Raw genomic sequence first — 18,401 nt, 5'->3', positions numbered from 1 at the left:
TGCTGAAATATCCTCATTGCGTTACTATAATTCCAAGGAAGGGCCCTGCCAATATCAGTTAACAAATGCTAACATCCTTCTTGGCTAGAAATGGAAATGTATGAAGCTCCACATGCAAACATACAAACACACACACACAATGAATTGGAAAATAGAATATAAGACTGTGGCAAGTCCTAGCCACACAATTGGTGTGGCTAAATAGATTGCCATGCCGGTCAGTCATCCACCACTTCAGTCAAGACTGAAATATCTCAACAACTAGTGTATGAGCTGCCATGAAATTTTGCAGAGAAAGAAACCCACTGAGTGAAGTGAGCCCTTGACTTTTCCCCAAGCACCACCGAGCCATCAATAGTGGGTTTAACATTATATTAACACAGTGAACATGGCAATCACAGCCTTTGCTAGACATCAGCATGTTAGTATTGCCATTGGGACGCTCCAGTGCTCTCAATGACTACAGACCTGTGCCACATGTCACATGTGATGCTTGAGAGGCTGGCTCTGCGGCACCAGAGGACCCTGTTGACTGCTTTCCTGGACCCACTGCAGTTTGTCTACCAGCCAACCGTCGGAGTGGAGGACACTGTCATGCTACTAACACACAAAGCACCTGGAGAAGCAGGGAAGCACCGCGAGAGTCGTGTTCTTTGACATCCCCAGTGCTTTTAAAACCATCCAGGTGTGCAGAAGACTGATTTATTGAGTACAGAAAGCTTTGTCACATGGGAAGGGACTGTCCTTGCTGAGGAGACTCTGATCCTTTTATCTTTTGCTCTTGGATTCTTTGTTTTATTATCTTAAACTTTTTATTTAGATTTATCTTAGATTTACTTCTATTTATTTTGCTAGCAGCCTCACAGAGGCTTGTTATTTATGTATTAATTCAATTAATTAAGTCACTTGTATGGGGATTGTATGACAAATTTTAAAGGGGCAATTAATGCACCAAAGTGTCCACAATTGTTTTCTCATAAATATACATTTCTGTGATGACAAATTATTTACAATCAACAATCCATCCAGAGTAGAACTTGATCAAGGATCAATAATGACGGGTCCTGATTAAAACAACCAAGACGGAGTTATCAGGTTCTTCTGTGTGTGGACTGGAATGTGTGTAACAGCAAATGTAGGTCAAGACTTGATGACTGGTCATGCAGCACATACATGAAATTCACAACTCTATCCCATCAATTACTTTCCACTCAGCAAGTGGGTTCTTAACGCAGATGAGAGAAGTACAGAGTCGGCTACGCGTGATCAGTAATATAAACTTCTTGTGCAACAATCCATGGCTTTAATATATAGAGCGGACAGACAGAACAAGTTGACCTGAAAAACTGGGAGCGACCTTTTTTCCACGTCCTGGTTTCACAGAAACTAAAGTAATTGCAAGAAAATTAGATTTTAATTACATTTCTTGACCTGTTATTTAAAACTAATTAGGAGAGCTGAAATTAAAGTGTTGAGTGTTAAAGATTATTTTAGCACCTATGGCGATCATTGCAGGTGTGCTTCTGGTCACACATGTCAGTTAGCACTCAGCTTCAGTTGAACATTAAATTTGTTTCTCCTTCTTTGGATTTCTACATGATTTTGAAGTTGCGTCGTGTGAAGTCATCCATTTTTTATTTGTTTGTTCAGCCATAGCCGTAAAGCAGACACCGGAAAAAACACTCATGTGAGTTAAGAGCAAGTGAACCAACCACTGCTGGGTAATAAAAAACTCACTAACTGTCCATGGCTTGTGATTTTTCCCAGAAATGTTGCCACCAGCACCCAGTTTATAATACTTCAAATACAAGGGCTTTCATTGATTAGCCATTGGCTCAATCACCATTGTGTCATAGATAGTGACTTAATAGAGAATATTACTTTAAAAAGGTTCACTGTACGATGTCTCACCAAAACAGACCCCCACACCTCCCCTCTGAACTGGTCAATAGAAAAATGCAATGCCCAAGTGAAAACAGCTCTCCACTAACTTAAAACCTACCATGTAAAACACAAACTAATTTTAAAAGGCACTGTATTCACTACTACAAATTGTGTGCAACTCTCCTGAGCAATTTCGCTACACTTTCTTTTGACCTTATTTTCTACAGAACAAAAAGAAAAGCAATACAAATGTGAAAAGGCTTCTTGCTGCTTCGGAATACACCAGTGATGGTCATTATTTGAAACCTGGAAATTGAACATTATAAGCTCCACAAAGGCAGAGGTACAGGGAGTGGGCCAATATTGTAGTGAATTACATTATACTGCCAGGTGCTCCTTCTATTTTACATTTTTCCATCTCCTTTCTTAATGTGCAAAACTAGGTCAATACTCACAGCTGTAGAACTAATAATTAGGTATACGTTGTGCCCCACAATGGCAGTTGCTATGTCAGGGAGGAAGAAAGTGGAGGGCCAGTACTCACCCACAATGCCAAAGGCTGAGACGGCCCTGGATAGACCCGAGGAACCCTTTTGGCCAATCTTGGTGCGATTACCCAGGTCCAGACGGCCCAGCAACTCCCGAACCTCTTGCTGGCTGTACACATGCTGCAGGCATATTCACACACACAGATACACTTGTTTCTATATTGTTCATTTTACCTTGCTACAACAGGAGAAAACAAGGCATGACTTATGTGTCATAAGAACAGCTGCTGCTTATGGAGGACTCATTTTCAACAAACTCAGAGCCAGCAAGACTTGAATGCATTTTCTACAAAAGGGTTTAGACTGATCCTCAGTTAGGCAATTAAAACAAAAATTGATTAGCTGTTATCCAAATTATTTCTGTAACACTGTGATGAAAAATTTCAATTTAGTTGTAATGAAATAATAAAAACAGACCAACAAGCTTTGATTGCAATCAAATCAATTCGTATCATAGATTTCATAATCAAAATTCTGCAACACACATTTCTGTGCAACAGAATAAATCAGTAATACAATACACTGTATACGTTACAGCATGTCTATGAATTTCCTTTATGTGCATTCTTCTGCAAAATGCAATAAGTCTAAGGGAGTTAATAAAATTGTCCAATTATTTTGCCTCTTCAGCTCTCTGTATAAAGTTTATTTGGCTCAGAAATATAAAGAGGTTCTATGCAACCTTTTATTTCATTATGTGTGCCAGCTGTCCTGATGATGAGTTGAGAGAGAGGTGAAGTATGAGGCTGTGTTTCCAGCTTTAGACCTGCTCACCTCCACGTCTTTATCACATTCTCAAGCTTCCACACTTTGTTTATAAAATACTCCACTATGCCAGTCAAATTGAACACAAACATGGTTTCCGAGGTCAGTATAATATCCATGGGAATGAGAGCGTGGGGTGATGGATATTTAGTCATGGATGCTTCATAATAACAAACACATCATAATCATAATTACCCACAACATGAACAAACAAATCAACTCCTAGCTCATAGATCCTGGTAATGAAGAGTGGAGAAGAAAAGGAGGTGCACTCAGCACTCATCAGCTAAGCTGTCATCCATAATACACATGGGACAGGCTGAGGGATTGTACAATTCTCCCCCAAGCGTACTGTACTGTATTATGTAAGCATACATTAGCACTGTACTAACACTGGTCGAAACTCATCACTTACCTTATCGTCAATTATGACCAAGTCCTTGGGTTCTGTGCGGTCAATCTTCAAGACTCTGTGTTTGGTCTGAGCCTGATTGGTCCCCACCAAAAAATACCTCTGGAAAGAAACATGCGCGTAAAAGTATTAATGCAACATGTTACTTCTGCGATTGCATAATGTTTTGTGATTACTTTTTTCAACACAAGAAGCATTCTCAGGGATGACATTTTATCAGATTCAGTTTCTACAACCAATTATGACTAGAAGAAATGTTGTCAAATTTTAATTTAGAGAGTCTAGGTCAGTGTCCTGGGGGCCCACTACCTTGCGAATGTTAAATGTTTCCTCGCTCCAGCACACCTCATTCAAAAGAATGGGCCATTATCAGGCTTCTGCAGAGCTGGATGATGAGCTGATAATTTGAATCAGGTGTACTAGAGCAGGGAAACATGCAGGCATGCAGGGCAGTGGGCCCTTAGGACCAGGATTGGGAAACACTGGTCTATGTTATTACAAGCAAGCTTTCTGCAGCACAGCCCCAAGTTTCATGTTCTTTAGGGCTTTTTTCCTATAATGTGCAACGTCTTTCCACAGTGAGCCTCCCAACTACAAATGAATGTACAAGAATTAAATTATGCACAAATGGAATCCAAGGTAGATATGTATCATATAATTACATATAAGAATATACAGTTGAATTAGAGTAGCTAGATATTTGATTACAAGGCTAAATTCTAATGTTCCTTTTTAAGATTTATGTCTTTGTATGATTTTTTTTTTTCTTTCACGTCATTATTTTTCTCACACTGGGCTGAGAGATGGCTTAAGATTTTCTGTCCACTAAAGAACATTAAATTGGAACACCATGTATCAGTACAGTCCTCAACCATTAGAGCCATTTTGTCCTGTTCCACACTTCCAAGTATCCTATGCAGCTCTCTTTGTCCACAATAGTTAGACTGTCCGTTTATCCACTGTTCTGTAAAATGGGCTGACAGAGGCTCAATAAGGAATAAGGATAAATGTCTTCCTCCCTCATAATAGTCACACTGTTTGGGACTATTGATGACAGCTATAACTCATGCTGTTTTTGTGCATCTTTATTTTGACACTGCTTTAATCTTAGTCCTTGATAAAAATGGAAAAGAAATGCATTGGAAAAACATAGCAACACGCAAAATGTAAACAAATCGTGTATATGTACAAAATGTGAACAAACCTAATTAAACCTAAACTAATATTTATTTGACAGAATGTAATTATACTGACTGTCTAGACAATATGAAGCTCACCCCTATAACTGGAGGTCATGGTAAATCAACGTAGACTTGGACATACTTTGAGTAGCAAATCATCACAAACACTCTTTTGCTGCCATCTAGTGTCTGCCTAGTGGTCACAATCCAACAGGAGCTTTCTATCCCTCTCCACCCCCATGTTTACATCTGTGAACTTTTTTATGTTAAAATTATAGATTAGACATGGCTTTCTTACATCAGTGCAATAAGGAAATCCATTATTAAAGCCCACATTTCAACAGTAGCGATAAATCCTCGTGACAAATGATTTTGGCTGTTGGAGATGGGCTTGTGAATGTCAGCAATTGAAAACCCAGACTAGCTGGGAAACGTTGACCTTTACATTGACTGTCTTTGAATAAATAGTCGTCCACAGTGTCCTTAGCGAGGCACTTCCATCAGAGCTGTGAAAGACTGTGGATGTGCAGGGTCATGTGGTATTTTTACATTAGAGGCCCAACCTGAGGCTATGTAGGTCCAAAGACAGAAGGTTTTGAACTGTGGTTACACACAAGGAACAGACAGACAGCAGGCAGTAATCTTTCCTTTAATTAAAAAGTATGTAAAATAAGCTCATCCAGTTCTTATAAGCATAGTACTTCGTCTATGTATTCATGTATGTCTGTATGTATGTACGAATATTTACTAGGAAACATCAGGAGAGCCTTATTTGCAGGTTTAACCTATGAACTGACTGAGCAGAAGTTCTGGGAGTCATGATGATACTGTGATAATGACAGCATAAAGATCATGACAGACTTACGGCTCTGGTTTCATACAGAACCATCCTCTGGATCCCGCTGATGCCAGCTGCTGAGTGAGGCATTTTCATCCCTGTATTCTCCAGTCACAATCCAGAAGGGATAACAAAGAGCTGGAGAAGCGAACGAAATGCAATATGTTAATCTATCACTTCACATCATAAAAACACAAAAAAAAGTCTGGATATACAAAGTTAATCCTGACATTTCTGGCCTTTGTGTGCATCTTATTTTGGCCCACAGCGTTTCCTAGCTAAGTAAATTTATGTTACTCACCATTAATTTAGCTAGCTAGCTGCGTTAGCCACAAGTCATCTCCGGGGATGATAATACGCATCTTCTCTGGCAGTCAATACAAGATCTTTGAACCCTTTTAAAGCATTAAATATATATGTAACTTGCTCAATTGTTTACGGCTAGCACATAGGAGCAGGCAGCATGAATTTGTTTTAGTCAGGTGACTGTCATGAATGACTGGAGCGAGCCCATGTCAACTGATACGGTGCCTCGCAGAGTCAAAAAGCTCGAAGGGCTGAAAACGCGATTCGTAAAAGACGCATGAAGTGCTGGTCTGTGTCTTTGTGTCTGTTCACTCGCAGAGAAGCCTGTAGGTGTTTGAGACCGAAACAAAGTTAAAACAAACCTTTTAGCGTGAAAACTTCAATATCAAGGCATAAAGTAACCAGTGATATATTAACTGTAATACGGAAAGCTACCCCCCATAGTTTGTTTGTCGCTATGGTAACAGTATCCGGTGACTGTCAACCTTGGATGGCTAACGTTAGGTTAGGTTAGCTAAACCTAAGTAACATAGTTAATGCTAATTAACAAACAATAATTAAAGCTTAGATTGGTTCAAATACGGATAAAAGAATGTCTCAAAAGAACAGTAAGTGCACTTCTGCTGAGTTTATGACAGTTAATTCACTTTTTTACAGCGTATTTGGTGGCTCATCAGACTGTGTGGTCCGCAGTCTTGCTCAGGTTGATTTAGGTTCAGGCATGAAGTGATGAGGAGTGACACAGGCATCTAGCTAATGTTAAAATAATATAACAGACAAATAGTTAGCCAGATAACCAGGCCGTCAGGCATGTTTCAAGAAACTGCCAGCCGATGGCGTCCTTCACGGTTCTGTTTGTGACTTTTAATCCTCCCTGTACACTAATATCCAATAAGCTCAAGTACACCGTTTAGTGGACAACCTACTGGAGGATGAAGCTGAAATAGAGAGTCTTCTAGACAAACCAACCTGCTTCATCATAGTTGGAAGGCCGGTAATGTCTCTCCCTTACTATGGACACACACACACACTTCTAACTTCCACAATTACACCCAAACACTTTCACCTTTTTCTGATAGCTTCCATGTGATGTGACCCAGTGAATCTGCATCATATCTGTGCTTTTTTTTTGTGGCAGGGTGTTGGCAAATCCACCTTGGCCAAAAAAATTGCAGATTCCTGGAAGTGTATCTTAATTGATGGTAAGAGCATTTTCTGAATTCCTGGTCTTTGTGCTAACATGATGTGGATATTTCACATCTGCTTTTCTAATATTCCAGACACAGACCTGCTCAACACACATGTTAAAAATAAAACAAAGCAAGGCATAGAGGTGAGTCTGTGGTTAACTGTCCCTGTCTTGTATATTCATGTGTGTGTGTGTGTGTTTTGTGGTTTATGAACTTCTTTTTTTTGACCATTTTAGCTCTTGAATATCTTATCTGAGGGGAGAAGTATACCAGAAGACATGGTACTCCAGCTGATACTTGCCAGGCTGAACTCACCAGATGTGGAGCACTATGGTAAATTGTGTGATCATGAATGCAAATTGCATAATTTAAATCATGATTATAGGAGCTCTGCCACTGCTTACACTTGATAATACATGTTTTAATGCAGGGTATGTACTGAGCTGCCTGCCATTCATGTCGGAGGAGTGTCTGAAGATTCAAGAGCAGATTGAGCTGATCAAAAACCTCAAACTAACACCTGATTTTATCATCAACATCAAGGTTTCATATGTCCTCTATTCAGTATCTTTTCTTTCTATAATTCAATTTTTAACATTGCATTTTGAACGTTCACATTCTGACAGATTTGTACATCTGAGATTGGTTTGATGATGAGCTTAACACTCCCGTCTTTCACCAGTGTGCAGACAAGGACCTGGTCTATAGGCTGTCAGGACTGAAGCAGCACCCAGAGACAGGACAGCTGTACAACAGGGATCAGTGGAAGCGAGAGGAGGTGTTTAACAAGAAAGAGAACAAGGAGGAGGACGTGGAGGATGAGCAGGAGCAGGTATGAGTCAGTGGGCGATTGGTATTATTTACTGCATTCCCCTATCATTTGGACACAGTAACAAGTTTGATTTTGACTTTGTCTTTGACTTTTTTTCATTCTAATAAAGTTTCTCATTCTTAAACAAGAAAGCTGTCAAGCCATAATTTCCTATTATCCTTAACTTGTTTTTTCCTTGCAGCCTTTGGAAGAGGAGCTCCAAAAGGATGTTATTGACCAGCTGGTGTGGACGCCAGAGAATTTGGCCAGATATTCTTTTCCTAGAATCAACATGTACAAGGATACCATGCTCAGACCACTGGAGGTAAGTTACCCAGAAATTCTGAGAATCAATAAAATCTAACAAACATGTCACTCCTCACTCATATTTCAGCTATTAATTGGGCTGAAATGAAGCTATCCATTTCTTACAGTCATAATTCTTGGTCTTTGTCTTTAAAGTTTATGATTCAGTGTAGAGATGCATCGCTGTTTCATGTTTCGTCAAAATCAGGCCAGTGATGTCTAAGACATTGTAAGTGAATTGATATTGTTTTAGGACTACATGACGAACCACAACCTTCTTTACCTGTTGGAGCTGGATGGAAACAACACTCCTGAAGTGCTGCACTCGGTAAATGAACCACCTGCAGGAATAGTATAGCAAACAATATAATAAAGAATATGAATATGCATGTCATATTGCTGTTGAATTGATTTTTTATCACCGTAGAACGTTTTGGTATTGTTAGTCTGGCTTAACTGTGAGGCCTTGACCTTAAATGTGCAAGTTCAGTCAGACATGTATTCGTTGGGCTGACTCAAGTTTGTTTTGTCTCTAGTCTGTGATGTCCCGTCTTGGATCCATGGCAATAAAGCGTGTCCCTGTTCCAGTCCTCCTCCACCAGACTGATGGTGATGAATTGCCAGAGGACACTGACACGGTCAGCCATTAGTGACCATATTTGTATTTTAGTTCAAAACACATATAGTATTTTAAGTAGCATATAATATTGAAAACAAACTATGTGAGCTATAAACACACAGGTGATGCTGATGCAGGAATAAATGTTGCTCTGGGTATCTGTTAGCTGGCTTTTGTAAATGGGGCACTAACAGGCATTTTGGACATACTACCTCCACTGAATTACTTTCTAATTTAACCAGTAATTAAATTTAAATCCATCTCTTTTCCAGGACGACCTACTGAGAACTATGTCCTCCTCCAGGGTTGTGGCTCCTGGCTTTCGCTGGCGAAGGAGCCGCTGGGGTGGAACTTGTCCTGTTGCTCTAAAGGAAGGCAAGGTCATTCCTGGCAAGCCTGAATTATGTGTGGGGTGAGTGATCTTTTGTAGGCCATGACCAGTTGAGGACTTTACCCACTTTAAGTGAGAGCGGCTGAAAATGTCAACCAACTCTCATTTTAATCCCTGTGCAGCTTTCAGGACAAACTGTACATGCTCTCATCTCAGGAGGCCTACCAGAAGCTGATCACAAATCCCAGACGGTACTTGCTTCCTACAATGTGCAGGGCCCCTTGCAGAGTTTCCATCATTGGACCTCCACAGGCAGGGAAAAGCACTCTATGTAAGCTTCTAGCTCAGCACTACAATGCGTTGGTGCTTGATATTAAGGAACTGGTGCAGCCGGTTTTGGCCAAGGTTGAGCAGGAGAGGCTTGACAAAATCAAAGAGGAGACAACTCAGGTTGCTATTGAGAAAATCAAGGTGAAGATGGAGCAGGATGGCAGACAGAATTCAGGCAAGTGTTTGTTGATGATGATGAACATGTGATGCATACTGTCATACACAGAATTAATGTTCTCTTATTTTATTTCATCAGATGAAACTAATTCTGTTGAAGGTAAGATGTAAAATATTTTCTTTAGCTCTCTGTCACAAACACATGCATGTACAGACATGGATAATTTACTACTTTTTAAATCTTTTACATATTCTCTACATATCACAAATGGTAGTCTGGTAATGCTATGTTGTGTCCCAGTGTTTAGGAACTCAGTGTGAGAGATTATTTAACAACATATTTGTGTATAAATGTTTTCTGCTGTTCTTAGTGACAGAGGAGCATCCAGAAGTACAAGCCATAGTGCTCACGGCACTCGAAGAAGCCAAACATATGACCACACCACCCTTCAGCCTGTATGCTGAAGTACTGCAGAAGCGTATAAAAGAGGTGTGTCAAAAAACGACTGATTAGACAAAATAAATGTTGCAATTTCAGATTTATAGCTTACTGTAAACATGATGTTAAGGTTAAACCACATTAATGAGCCCCCTGAAGTTTAACTAATCATTTAGCTTGAGTTGGGAATTTAGATGTATGGTGCATCACTAAACAGTTTGCAGTGGTTTTGCTAGTAATCCTGATGTTACAGATCGAAGAGGCTGACACTGATGCAGACGTCAGGACTGGCTGGGTGCTTTACAACTTTCCCCAGAACTTTTCCCAGTTGGGAGCCTTACAGCAAGCTGGAATCCTGCCAGACATCCTCTTCTGTCTCAGAGACAGTGATGGAAATCAGGGTACGCGACACAGGAACACATAACTAGTTGTTGTTTTATGTGAATATATAGACTTGAGTCTCTATTTGAGTTTTGACAGTTCGTGTATCATTGCACTTGAATGTGTTGAGCAGTTTTGAGGAGATTGTACGAGGTGAACAAGGAGAGCGTGGACAAAGCGGTAAGGAAGAGGTTGCAGGATGAACAATCTGGGAAGGAGAAACAGACCCTGTGAGTGCAAGTGCAAAGATGCTGTTCAGTTTTGTCAGACGTCATGTCTGAAATGGATTGTTAATGTAGATTTTGTGTTTAATTTCTCTCCATTTTAGAAGCCAGATGGAGCAACAATCAGAGGTAGAGCGTGCAGGACTGCAAACAAATCTAGAGACAGTTGCTGAAGAGACTGAAGGTACTATTTGTCACTCTATGCAAAGCAACCTAAATTCACAGAAGCTCCCTGATCCAGCGGAATTTGGTCCAACATTGATTTTAAAGCATTCATTAATTTCCTTTATAGAAAATCCTGAACAAACTGACACCACCAGCCCTGCACACCCTAACATGATCAAGAAGGAAGGTGTGACATTACATACAGTTGTTTCTCAGATCAAAAATGCTCATTTGTATGACTCGGTTATAAGAGAAGAAATATTCCCTTTGTAAATGCAAGTGCATTAAAACCAGCACTGAAGTGAAAGAACTTTAACTCTCTCCATCTCCTTCTCCCCTCTGTGTTGCTCAAGCTGTGGTACTAACTGAGTTGGGTTACCCAGATGGCCCGGAGATGAATGACTATAAACTGCAACTGCAACAGTTTGTAGCCGAATCAGGGAACATGCTATCCGTTTTAACTGTGGCCCACTCAGTACTGGAAATTGGTGGCAAAAGCCCTGAGGACCTGCTTCAAGAGATGGTCTCTCAGATGGAGAGTGAGTGTACCCCTTCTTGAAGTGCCAATCATAGTCTTGAATTTTTGTTGCTATGTATGGACAGGTCAGGTTTTAGGTAAATGATATTGGTGTTTATTTTCTTATTCTATCTTAAACAAGAGTGACACACTTTTTGTGTAATGTATGGGACACTAAGAATTGCATTCATCAGTGTTTTCTTTACTATACTATCACTATGAGTATGAAATTAATAATAACAAGAATTTACATCAAAGTGAAAGTGTAACATTTGTCACAACATTTGTTTTAGGCAATAAAAGGATATTTTTTATGTAAACAAACTTTATTTAATCTATTCTAGTTTTATGACCCAAAATTGTGATATACTTAGGATGAATGCTTTTAAATTTTTGTGAGAAAAACTCTCAGTCCAATCTAGTTTACATGTATGATCTTCAGAACCCTATCAGTATGTGTCCTGGGAGCTGTCAGCGATGGACCTGAACGAGGAAACAGAGGATATCGAGGCGTTAACTGAGCTGGAAAGAGCCGAGGAAAGCAATGCTGATGATAATGCGGTAGAGGAGGAGGATGAAGTCAGTAAACAGAGCAATCATTATCTAACACGCTAGTCAGTGACCTTTTCATAAACTACAGCTTCATAATCTTGTTAATAATTGAAGAGACAGGCCTGTCTCACTGCTTTGATGACAATTATATAAAGAAACCTCTAATACCATCTTCTTCCTCTCAACAAAAATAGGAGGGCACAACAGCCAAGAGACTATTAGGCGATACCCAACATTTCTGCCCTGTGGCCTTAAAAAAACATAACGTCCTGTGGCCGTGCATGGATGACATTGCAGCCAAGTATCGTGAGAAGACCTACTATTTCTCCAGCCAGGAAGCCAGGGACTCCTTCCTTCAAAACCCTGCACAATTTGTTGCACAGACTGAGCCTGTCAAGGTACAAGCTGTCATGAGAAGGGAAAGAAAAATTAATTGTAAGAAAAACAAAAAAAAATAACTAGTCTAATTCCTTTTTCTATCCAAGCCTCCTGCAATGCGGATCTTTTTGCTCGGCACCCGTGGGGCAGGGAAGACCACTCATGGTGAGTGGCTCGCCCAGCAGCTTGGCATTTTCCACATTCAGTTCAGAGAGCAACTCCAAACGCTCATCATGGCCAAAACAAAGAAGCGAGTACCGTATGCTGACGAGGTAGAGTCTTCAGAGGAGTCTACTAAAGACTTGGAGGCCCTGATAAGGGAAGCCAGGAGGGAGGATGAGGACGAGAAGGGGACGGAGGATTCCTCCACCAGCTTGAATAGCATGGAGGTCAGTTTGATGAACTATCTCTGTGACAACCTTTCTAGTATTATGGTGCCTCTCATTGTGGCAAATTATGAGATTTTGACATTGAATTATTGCATATTTGTTTTTATGTGTCTACAGCAGGAAGTGGTGCTGACTGATGAGGAAAGGGCCATCAAAGCCTACCTGTCTGGTGGACACCCACTGACTCCACAGATCCTGGATATGGTTATCGCACCATACTGGAAACAGGAACCATACATGTAGTTGTACACACACGCACAATAATGCATCATTCTTGCCCCTCCTTAAAGGAAAAGTTTGACATTTTGGATTGATGAGAATATACAACTGCTGCATGTCAGAAATGTACCAATCTTCTCATCTAACTCGACAAGAAAGCAAATGAATTTTACCCAGAATACTTTCTTTTAAATAAATCTCCCATGCCTTCTCTCTCAGTCTTTCAGCTCATAAGAACACAGGCTACATATACAGACTGCAACACATAAACACTTCCATATATATTTTACTCTTGAAACCTACAATCATCATAGATGCTTATTATTCATACACATATGTACATGTACATGTGCTACCATGTGGTGTATTGTTTTGTGCTTTTCCAAACACCTGACAACACAAGGTTATTTGTTTACCCTCTCTACCTTGTAGGTCTACAGGTTTTATTTTGGAGGGCTTCCCTTGCAATTCTGATGAGGTGCATTACATGTTGCAGCAACAGCTTCTCCCTGACATTGTGGTAATCATGGAGGTGGAGGTCTCTGATGTTCAGAAGCGCCTGTTGCCAACATACCTTGAGAAATGGTATGAATGGCGCCGCAACCGGCAAGCACAACTGAACCTTCTTCGGGAACTACGTAAGAAGAACAGGGTAAGCAAGTAACAACTTTGAGGAATAATTTTCTGCCAAATTTACCATCTAGCATTGTTCCTGCTTTCTGTCCTGACAACGACTATAGATGTGTGAGTATCTTGTACAATTCTAACTATTTCTTTTGAACAGGAGGAGGACATTGCCAAGAGGAGGGAGGAACTCATGGCAGAGCAAGGCACTAAGGCAGCCAAAACAAAGGTATGCACACCCATCTTAACCACTGACATCCAATCTCCATCGCTGCTTAACACCTCCTATCTCATACCTCCTAAACCATCAGTTCAGCTATAATGAGGATGATGAAGAAGATGATGAAGAGGATCAAGATGCAGGCAGCATAGAGGATGAGATTGAGGCCATGCTGATGGAGGAGTTTCCTGTAGAAGAGGATACTGATGACTCTGAGAATGAGGAGACTGAGGAGACAGCGTCTGAGAGGCTGGGGATGGAGATAGAGGAGCGTTTCGTGATGGATGAAAACAGCCTCTCTGTGACGGTACAAAGACACAAAACCCAACAACAGCAATTAACGACGCAGACATGCATATTTGGTTCCCTCAGCCATACAATTTCTGCTATTATTCAACATTTATTTTAGTGACAGTCAACAGAGTTACATATGCTGCATAAGTTACATAGATTTAAACTAGTTTTACAATAGTCTGAGATTTATCAGCCATAACAAACAAGGTAATGCGTGAAACAAATTGTCAGTATCAGACGTTACTCACTTTTAAAGTGTTATTTTTGACTGGACTTAGGGTAAACTTATTTGATTTATGTTCACATATTGTACGTTACTCGCCCCCATACATTCTGCTTTGTGCTGTTTTATCATCAGGAGCTCCTGAGCGAACAAAACATACCCAAAGTGTCAATCAATGCGTCTCGCAAGTCCCGGATCGTGCGGCATCAGCTGCTCCAGAAGATCCAGCCCCTGCTGACCAACAGGGAGTCACTCTTCCAACAATGCCAACCCATCTCGTACAGCCTGGCACATAAGCTGCTGCTCTCCTCTTACAAACGCCACAGTGCCTTTGGCTGCTGGGACCCTGTAAAGGTACGGATGAGGCCATGATTTTTGTTATCAATAAAAATTTGTGAAGTATAAAAGTTCAAATACTAGTAACTTGCAGTACCTTCTCTCTGTTTTGACATATTAATCATCAGAACTCCGTCAAATTATGGCAGAAAGTGTATTGTAACATGCCGTTTTATTCACTCACACCCCCCCTTCCACAGCAATACAAAGAGAGAGATTTGATCCAGCCTCTGCAGTGGCCTCTCAATGCCACATATCCTCTGATCTTCCATCAGTATATTTACTTCTTTGAATCTAAGACGAACCGCAGTACGTTTATGCTGAACCCCTTGAAGTATCTAAGGCAGCCAAAGCCCACGCCGTCCCTTCCAGTTAAAATCGCTGTTGTTGGACCACCCAAATCTGGAAAGACCACTGGTAAGACTCAAGACAGCTCAAAAATTATCCACTCAGCACTGTATCGTTTACACTATGCATATTTCATTCTTTCCTCACAGTCTTCATTTATCTCACTTTGCTTCTCTCTCCAGTGGCACAGATGTTTGCTCAGAAATATGGCCTAGCTTGTCTCTCCATTGGCTCTGTCATGCGCATGGTGCTGAACACTCAGGAGCACACTGATCTTGCTGTTCAGATGAAAAAGCACCTCTGTAAGGGACTTACTGTGCCTGATAAACTGGCCATTCAGTGTCTGGAGGTGGCGCTCTTAAGCTCCGTCAGCAGCACTCGAGGGTAAGCGCGACGTACTTACTGTCAAGAAATCTGCACGTGTTGCACGCTCTTACTCCAGCTTAAGGGTGCTTGTGACAATAATTTTCACCTCTTTGGCATTCAAGGTACGTGTTGGATGGCTTTCCAAAGACACTTAAGCAGGCAGAGCTGATGGGGTCTCACAGCATCATCCCCATGATAGTAGTTGAGCTGGAACTGGACACAGTGGAGGTGCTGAAGAGAGGCCTTGTGGATAAGATGAAGCCTAACAAGTCAGAGAACGCACATCAATAGCAACTATAGAAAAAACATTTACAAGTTGTTTTTTTCAGAAATCATAAGTTTGAGAAAAATCGCAGTTAAGTTCGAAGTTAATATAGTAATATAGTATAGTAATAATAATCCTTTTCCTCCCACTGCAGGCCTCACCTGATGCATGACAGCTCCGAGATCATCCACATTCGTAACTCCTGTTACAAGCAAGAGGTGGAGCATGTGAGGAAACACTTCCAACAACAGTATCAGAACTATATCCTGCTTGATGGCTTAAAGAGCCAATGGTGGACCTGGAACAGCATTATAAAGGAGGTCAGCATCAGCATGAAAAACATCCACAGCTACCTGGAGAGGACGCACGGCAGTAAGTGCTAATAACGTATCCACGCATCAGCTCAGGAGGGCTTTTTACACCTAAAGTAAAATGACGTGCCAAATACTGTATGATGACAAAAATTGAATCATCATCCTTTTACTTTGTAGGACAAGCAGCCTGCATTAACAGACTGTGCATCACACCCAAGGAGCTGCAGTGTCAGCTTGGGGAGTTTGGCCTGCACTGCCCTGTCTGCCTGGCTCTACATCACCACCTGGTGGACTGCTCAGAGACCGAAGCCTTAACACATGCAGCTGAATACAGAGGAATGTATTACAAAATGTGCGGTGAAGACCATTTAGAGGTCAGTGTAGATGAGCATCTTTCCAGATATTCCAACTTTTGTGCGAGTTCTGTCATCATCCAGTGGATTTCATTACTTATCATACTATGAAATTGTGCACGATAAACAAAATGCCAAACAATTATACAGTCATTTTTGCAGATGTATCAAGCAATTATGTTTACTGTGACTGAAGCTGCTCTCTCCACCACAGTGGTTCCTGACCACTCCAGATCAGTTTGTGACTCCTGGCTGTCCGCACACTCTCCCACAACAACACCTGCTGCCAGCAAAGCTAACTGAGATTCAGGTGAAGAACAGGTTCCCACAGCAAGTTGAGATGAGGGGCTTCTGTCCAGTCACTTATCTGGATGGAAAGCAAAGGTATAATCTTCATCCGTAGTTCAAATCGAACTCTACTTGCTTGAAAGCATATGCTCTCCTCAACTCAGTAGAGAAAGCTAATTCTGACACATACATGATTAGTCACTGTTTGTCATGTATGAGACCCAAAACAAGATCAGTCAGTGCAAAGGACAGACGGCCAATCTATACTGTGTACCAATATGTCAGCTACTTTTAAGAGATCACTTTAATACAAACAAATGAAACTGTCAATATGGATGCATGATTGGCATTAATTATTAATGGATTGATAGAAGTTTTCATTTAAGGTGTATTTGCCTGTAGGTATGAAGCCCTGGTTCAAGGAAAGATGGAGTATGCTGTCGAATACAGAGAACGAATCTACGTCTTTGAGACAAAGCAGAAACAGGACAAGTTTTTGAGGTGCAGTGCCATCTCTTTTTATATTTCAGAAATGTTTTAGCCATGTTTTCTCTTTACAAGGGTAAGTCTTCCTACTATTTTTAATAAAGATGTTGTATTACAGTGTATGAGAGATATTATTTGTCCATTATAAGTGAAAGTGAAAGTTGGTGTTGATCTTCAAAGGACTCCTGAAACCTACTGGGACCAGAAACTGCCCAATAAAATTCCTCCTCTTTGTGAGCCTGTACCCCTCACCTCCCTTCCCACGTTGGGCTACCTGGAACAGGTCACACACACACACACACACACACACACACACACACACACACACACACACACACACACACACACATCACAGTATGCAACCCTGAGGTTTCTTTGACATTTGCCCTGCTTTGAATTTGGCCTGTATGTTTTCAGGGTGTGGCAGTAGCAGTGATCAAAGCCATGACAGCTGTTGGGTGTCTCAAACCAAAGCATCCCTTCCTCAGTATACAAAGATCAGCACTCATTTATGTGGCCTTTTATCTGAAAGGTAAGCTAAACATAAAATATTGAAATATCAAGTTTCAGTGATTTGCCTAAACTTGATTATTATGGTGTTAAGCATGTTAAGTATTGTTTTATGGATCTTTTTACTGTTTCTGTCAAAATTTTATCCAACTAGTTAATAAAATCTTGTACTTTTACAGCTTTCAACCACAAGAGCACAGACTACACTTGCCAGAAGTACAAAAAGAAGCTGGCCTTGTTTGAAGAGAACTGCGCTCTCATTCCCTACCTGAGCTCAACAATGAGAGGGAACTACAGGCCTCCTAATGAACGTCCGATTGACTTTCAGTTCAAACTGAATAGATTCCTGGCCTTGGGAGACTTGCCAGGAGCCAGCGGTGTGCTGTAGCTGTGTCTCTTTTGAAACCTTGACTGCCACCTGCTATTTTAAATTGTGTGACACAGTTATTTGAAAGTAACCTGCTGAGTTTATTTTTTTCAAAACCTGCATGTAATAGATCATTCTTCACTGTCAGGGCTGGAAAAATTGTTTTGCTTGGGTCACTACTTTGACTTGGATCCTATTAAAAAAACTTAATTGCAGAAATAATGCAGAATGTGACGGAGTGGACATTGTCCTCTTTTAGGACTCATTTTCATAGAAATGTATTATCAACAATGATTCCCCTGTTTGAATATGACCAACTATCCATTTTATATAATATATAAACTATCTTTATACAGGAAACTCAGGGAGTATCATCCATTTAGGAGGTTCGGTTGGTTAACAGTAATAGATCAGTTACATGTTTACCATTTATTGCACTGATTCATAGCTAATAACACCTTCAACATTCAAAAGTATACAAAAAGTAGTGCGTCATGTATTCACT

General features: G+C 40.7%; 2 protein-coding genes across 2 annotated transcripts in view; one reads left to right on the top strand and one right to left on the bottom strand.

Annotated features, from left to right (window-relative positions):
* The window catches only part of fig4a (FIG4 phosphoinositide 5-phosphatase a), a 47,215-nt gene extending 41,146 nt beyond the window's left edge, over positions 1 to 6,069 (bottom strand). The window contains exons 1-4 of the mRNA XM_070849168.1: positions 5,930 to 6,069; positions 5,656 to 5,766; positions 3,613 to 3,711; positions 2,429 to 2,552 (exon numbers count right to left, since the gene is read on the bottom strand). Coding sequence (XP_070705269.1) covers positions 2,429 to 2,552; positions 3,613 to 3,711; positions 5,656 to 5,724 — 292 coding nt within the window. The 5' untranslated portion in view covers positions 5,725 to 5,766; positions 5,930 to 6,069. The remainder of the gene's footprint in view (positions 1 to 2,428; positions 2,553 to 3,612; positions 3,712 to 5,655; positions 5,767 to 5,929) is intronic.
* A 457-nt stretch (positions 6,070 to 6,526) lies between these two features.
* Positions 6,527 to 17,959, top strand: ak9 (adenylate kinase 9). Its single transcript, XM_070849887.1, is given in 37 exon segments — positions 6,527 to 6,542; positions 6,831 to 6,928; positions 7,073 to 7,136; positions 7,215 to 7,267; positions 7,361 to 7,457; positions 7,555 to 7,667; positions 7,807 to 7,956; positions 8,138 to 8,260; positions 8,495 to 8,569; positions 8,778 to 8,879; positions 9,133 to 9,272; positions 9,374 to 9,696; positions 9,778 to 9,798; positions 10,016 to 10,128; positions 10,331 to 10,478; positions 10,592 to 10,698; positions 10,812 to 10,866; positions 10,975 to 11,034; positions 11,201 to 11,386; positions 11,807 to 11,943; positions 12,111 to 12,314; positions 12,402 to 12,654; positions 12,799 to 12,922; positions 13,335 to 13,554; positions 13,687 to 13,755; positions 13,853 to 14,053; positions 14,399 to 14,617; positions 14,800 to 15,016; positions 15,130 to 15,331; positions 15,436 to 15,582; positions 15,733 to 15,950; positions 16,070 to 16,266; positions 16,460 to 16,629; positions 16,936 to 17,034; positions 17,200 to 17,302; positions 17,437 to 17,551; positions 17,709 to 17,959. Coding segments are annotated over 37 exon segments (5,148 nt in total). The 3' UTR covers positions 17,918 to 17,959.
* The last annotated feature ends 442 nt before the right edge of the window (positions 17,960 to 18,401 follow it).

The sequence above is a fragment of the Pempheris klunzingeri genome, chromosome 18, assembly GCF_042242105.1.
Source record: "Pempheris klunzingeri isolate RE-2024b chromosome 18, fPemKlu1.hap1, whole genome shotgun sequence".
Taxonomy (NCBI): Eukaryota; Metazoa; Chordata; class Actinopteri; order Acropomatiformes; family Pempheridae; genus Pempheris; species Pempheris klunzingeri.
This window is presented reverse-complemented; position numbering and strand designations above follow the sequence as displayed.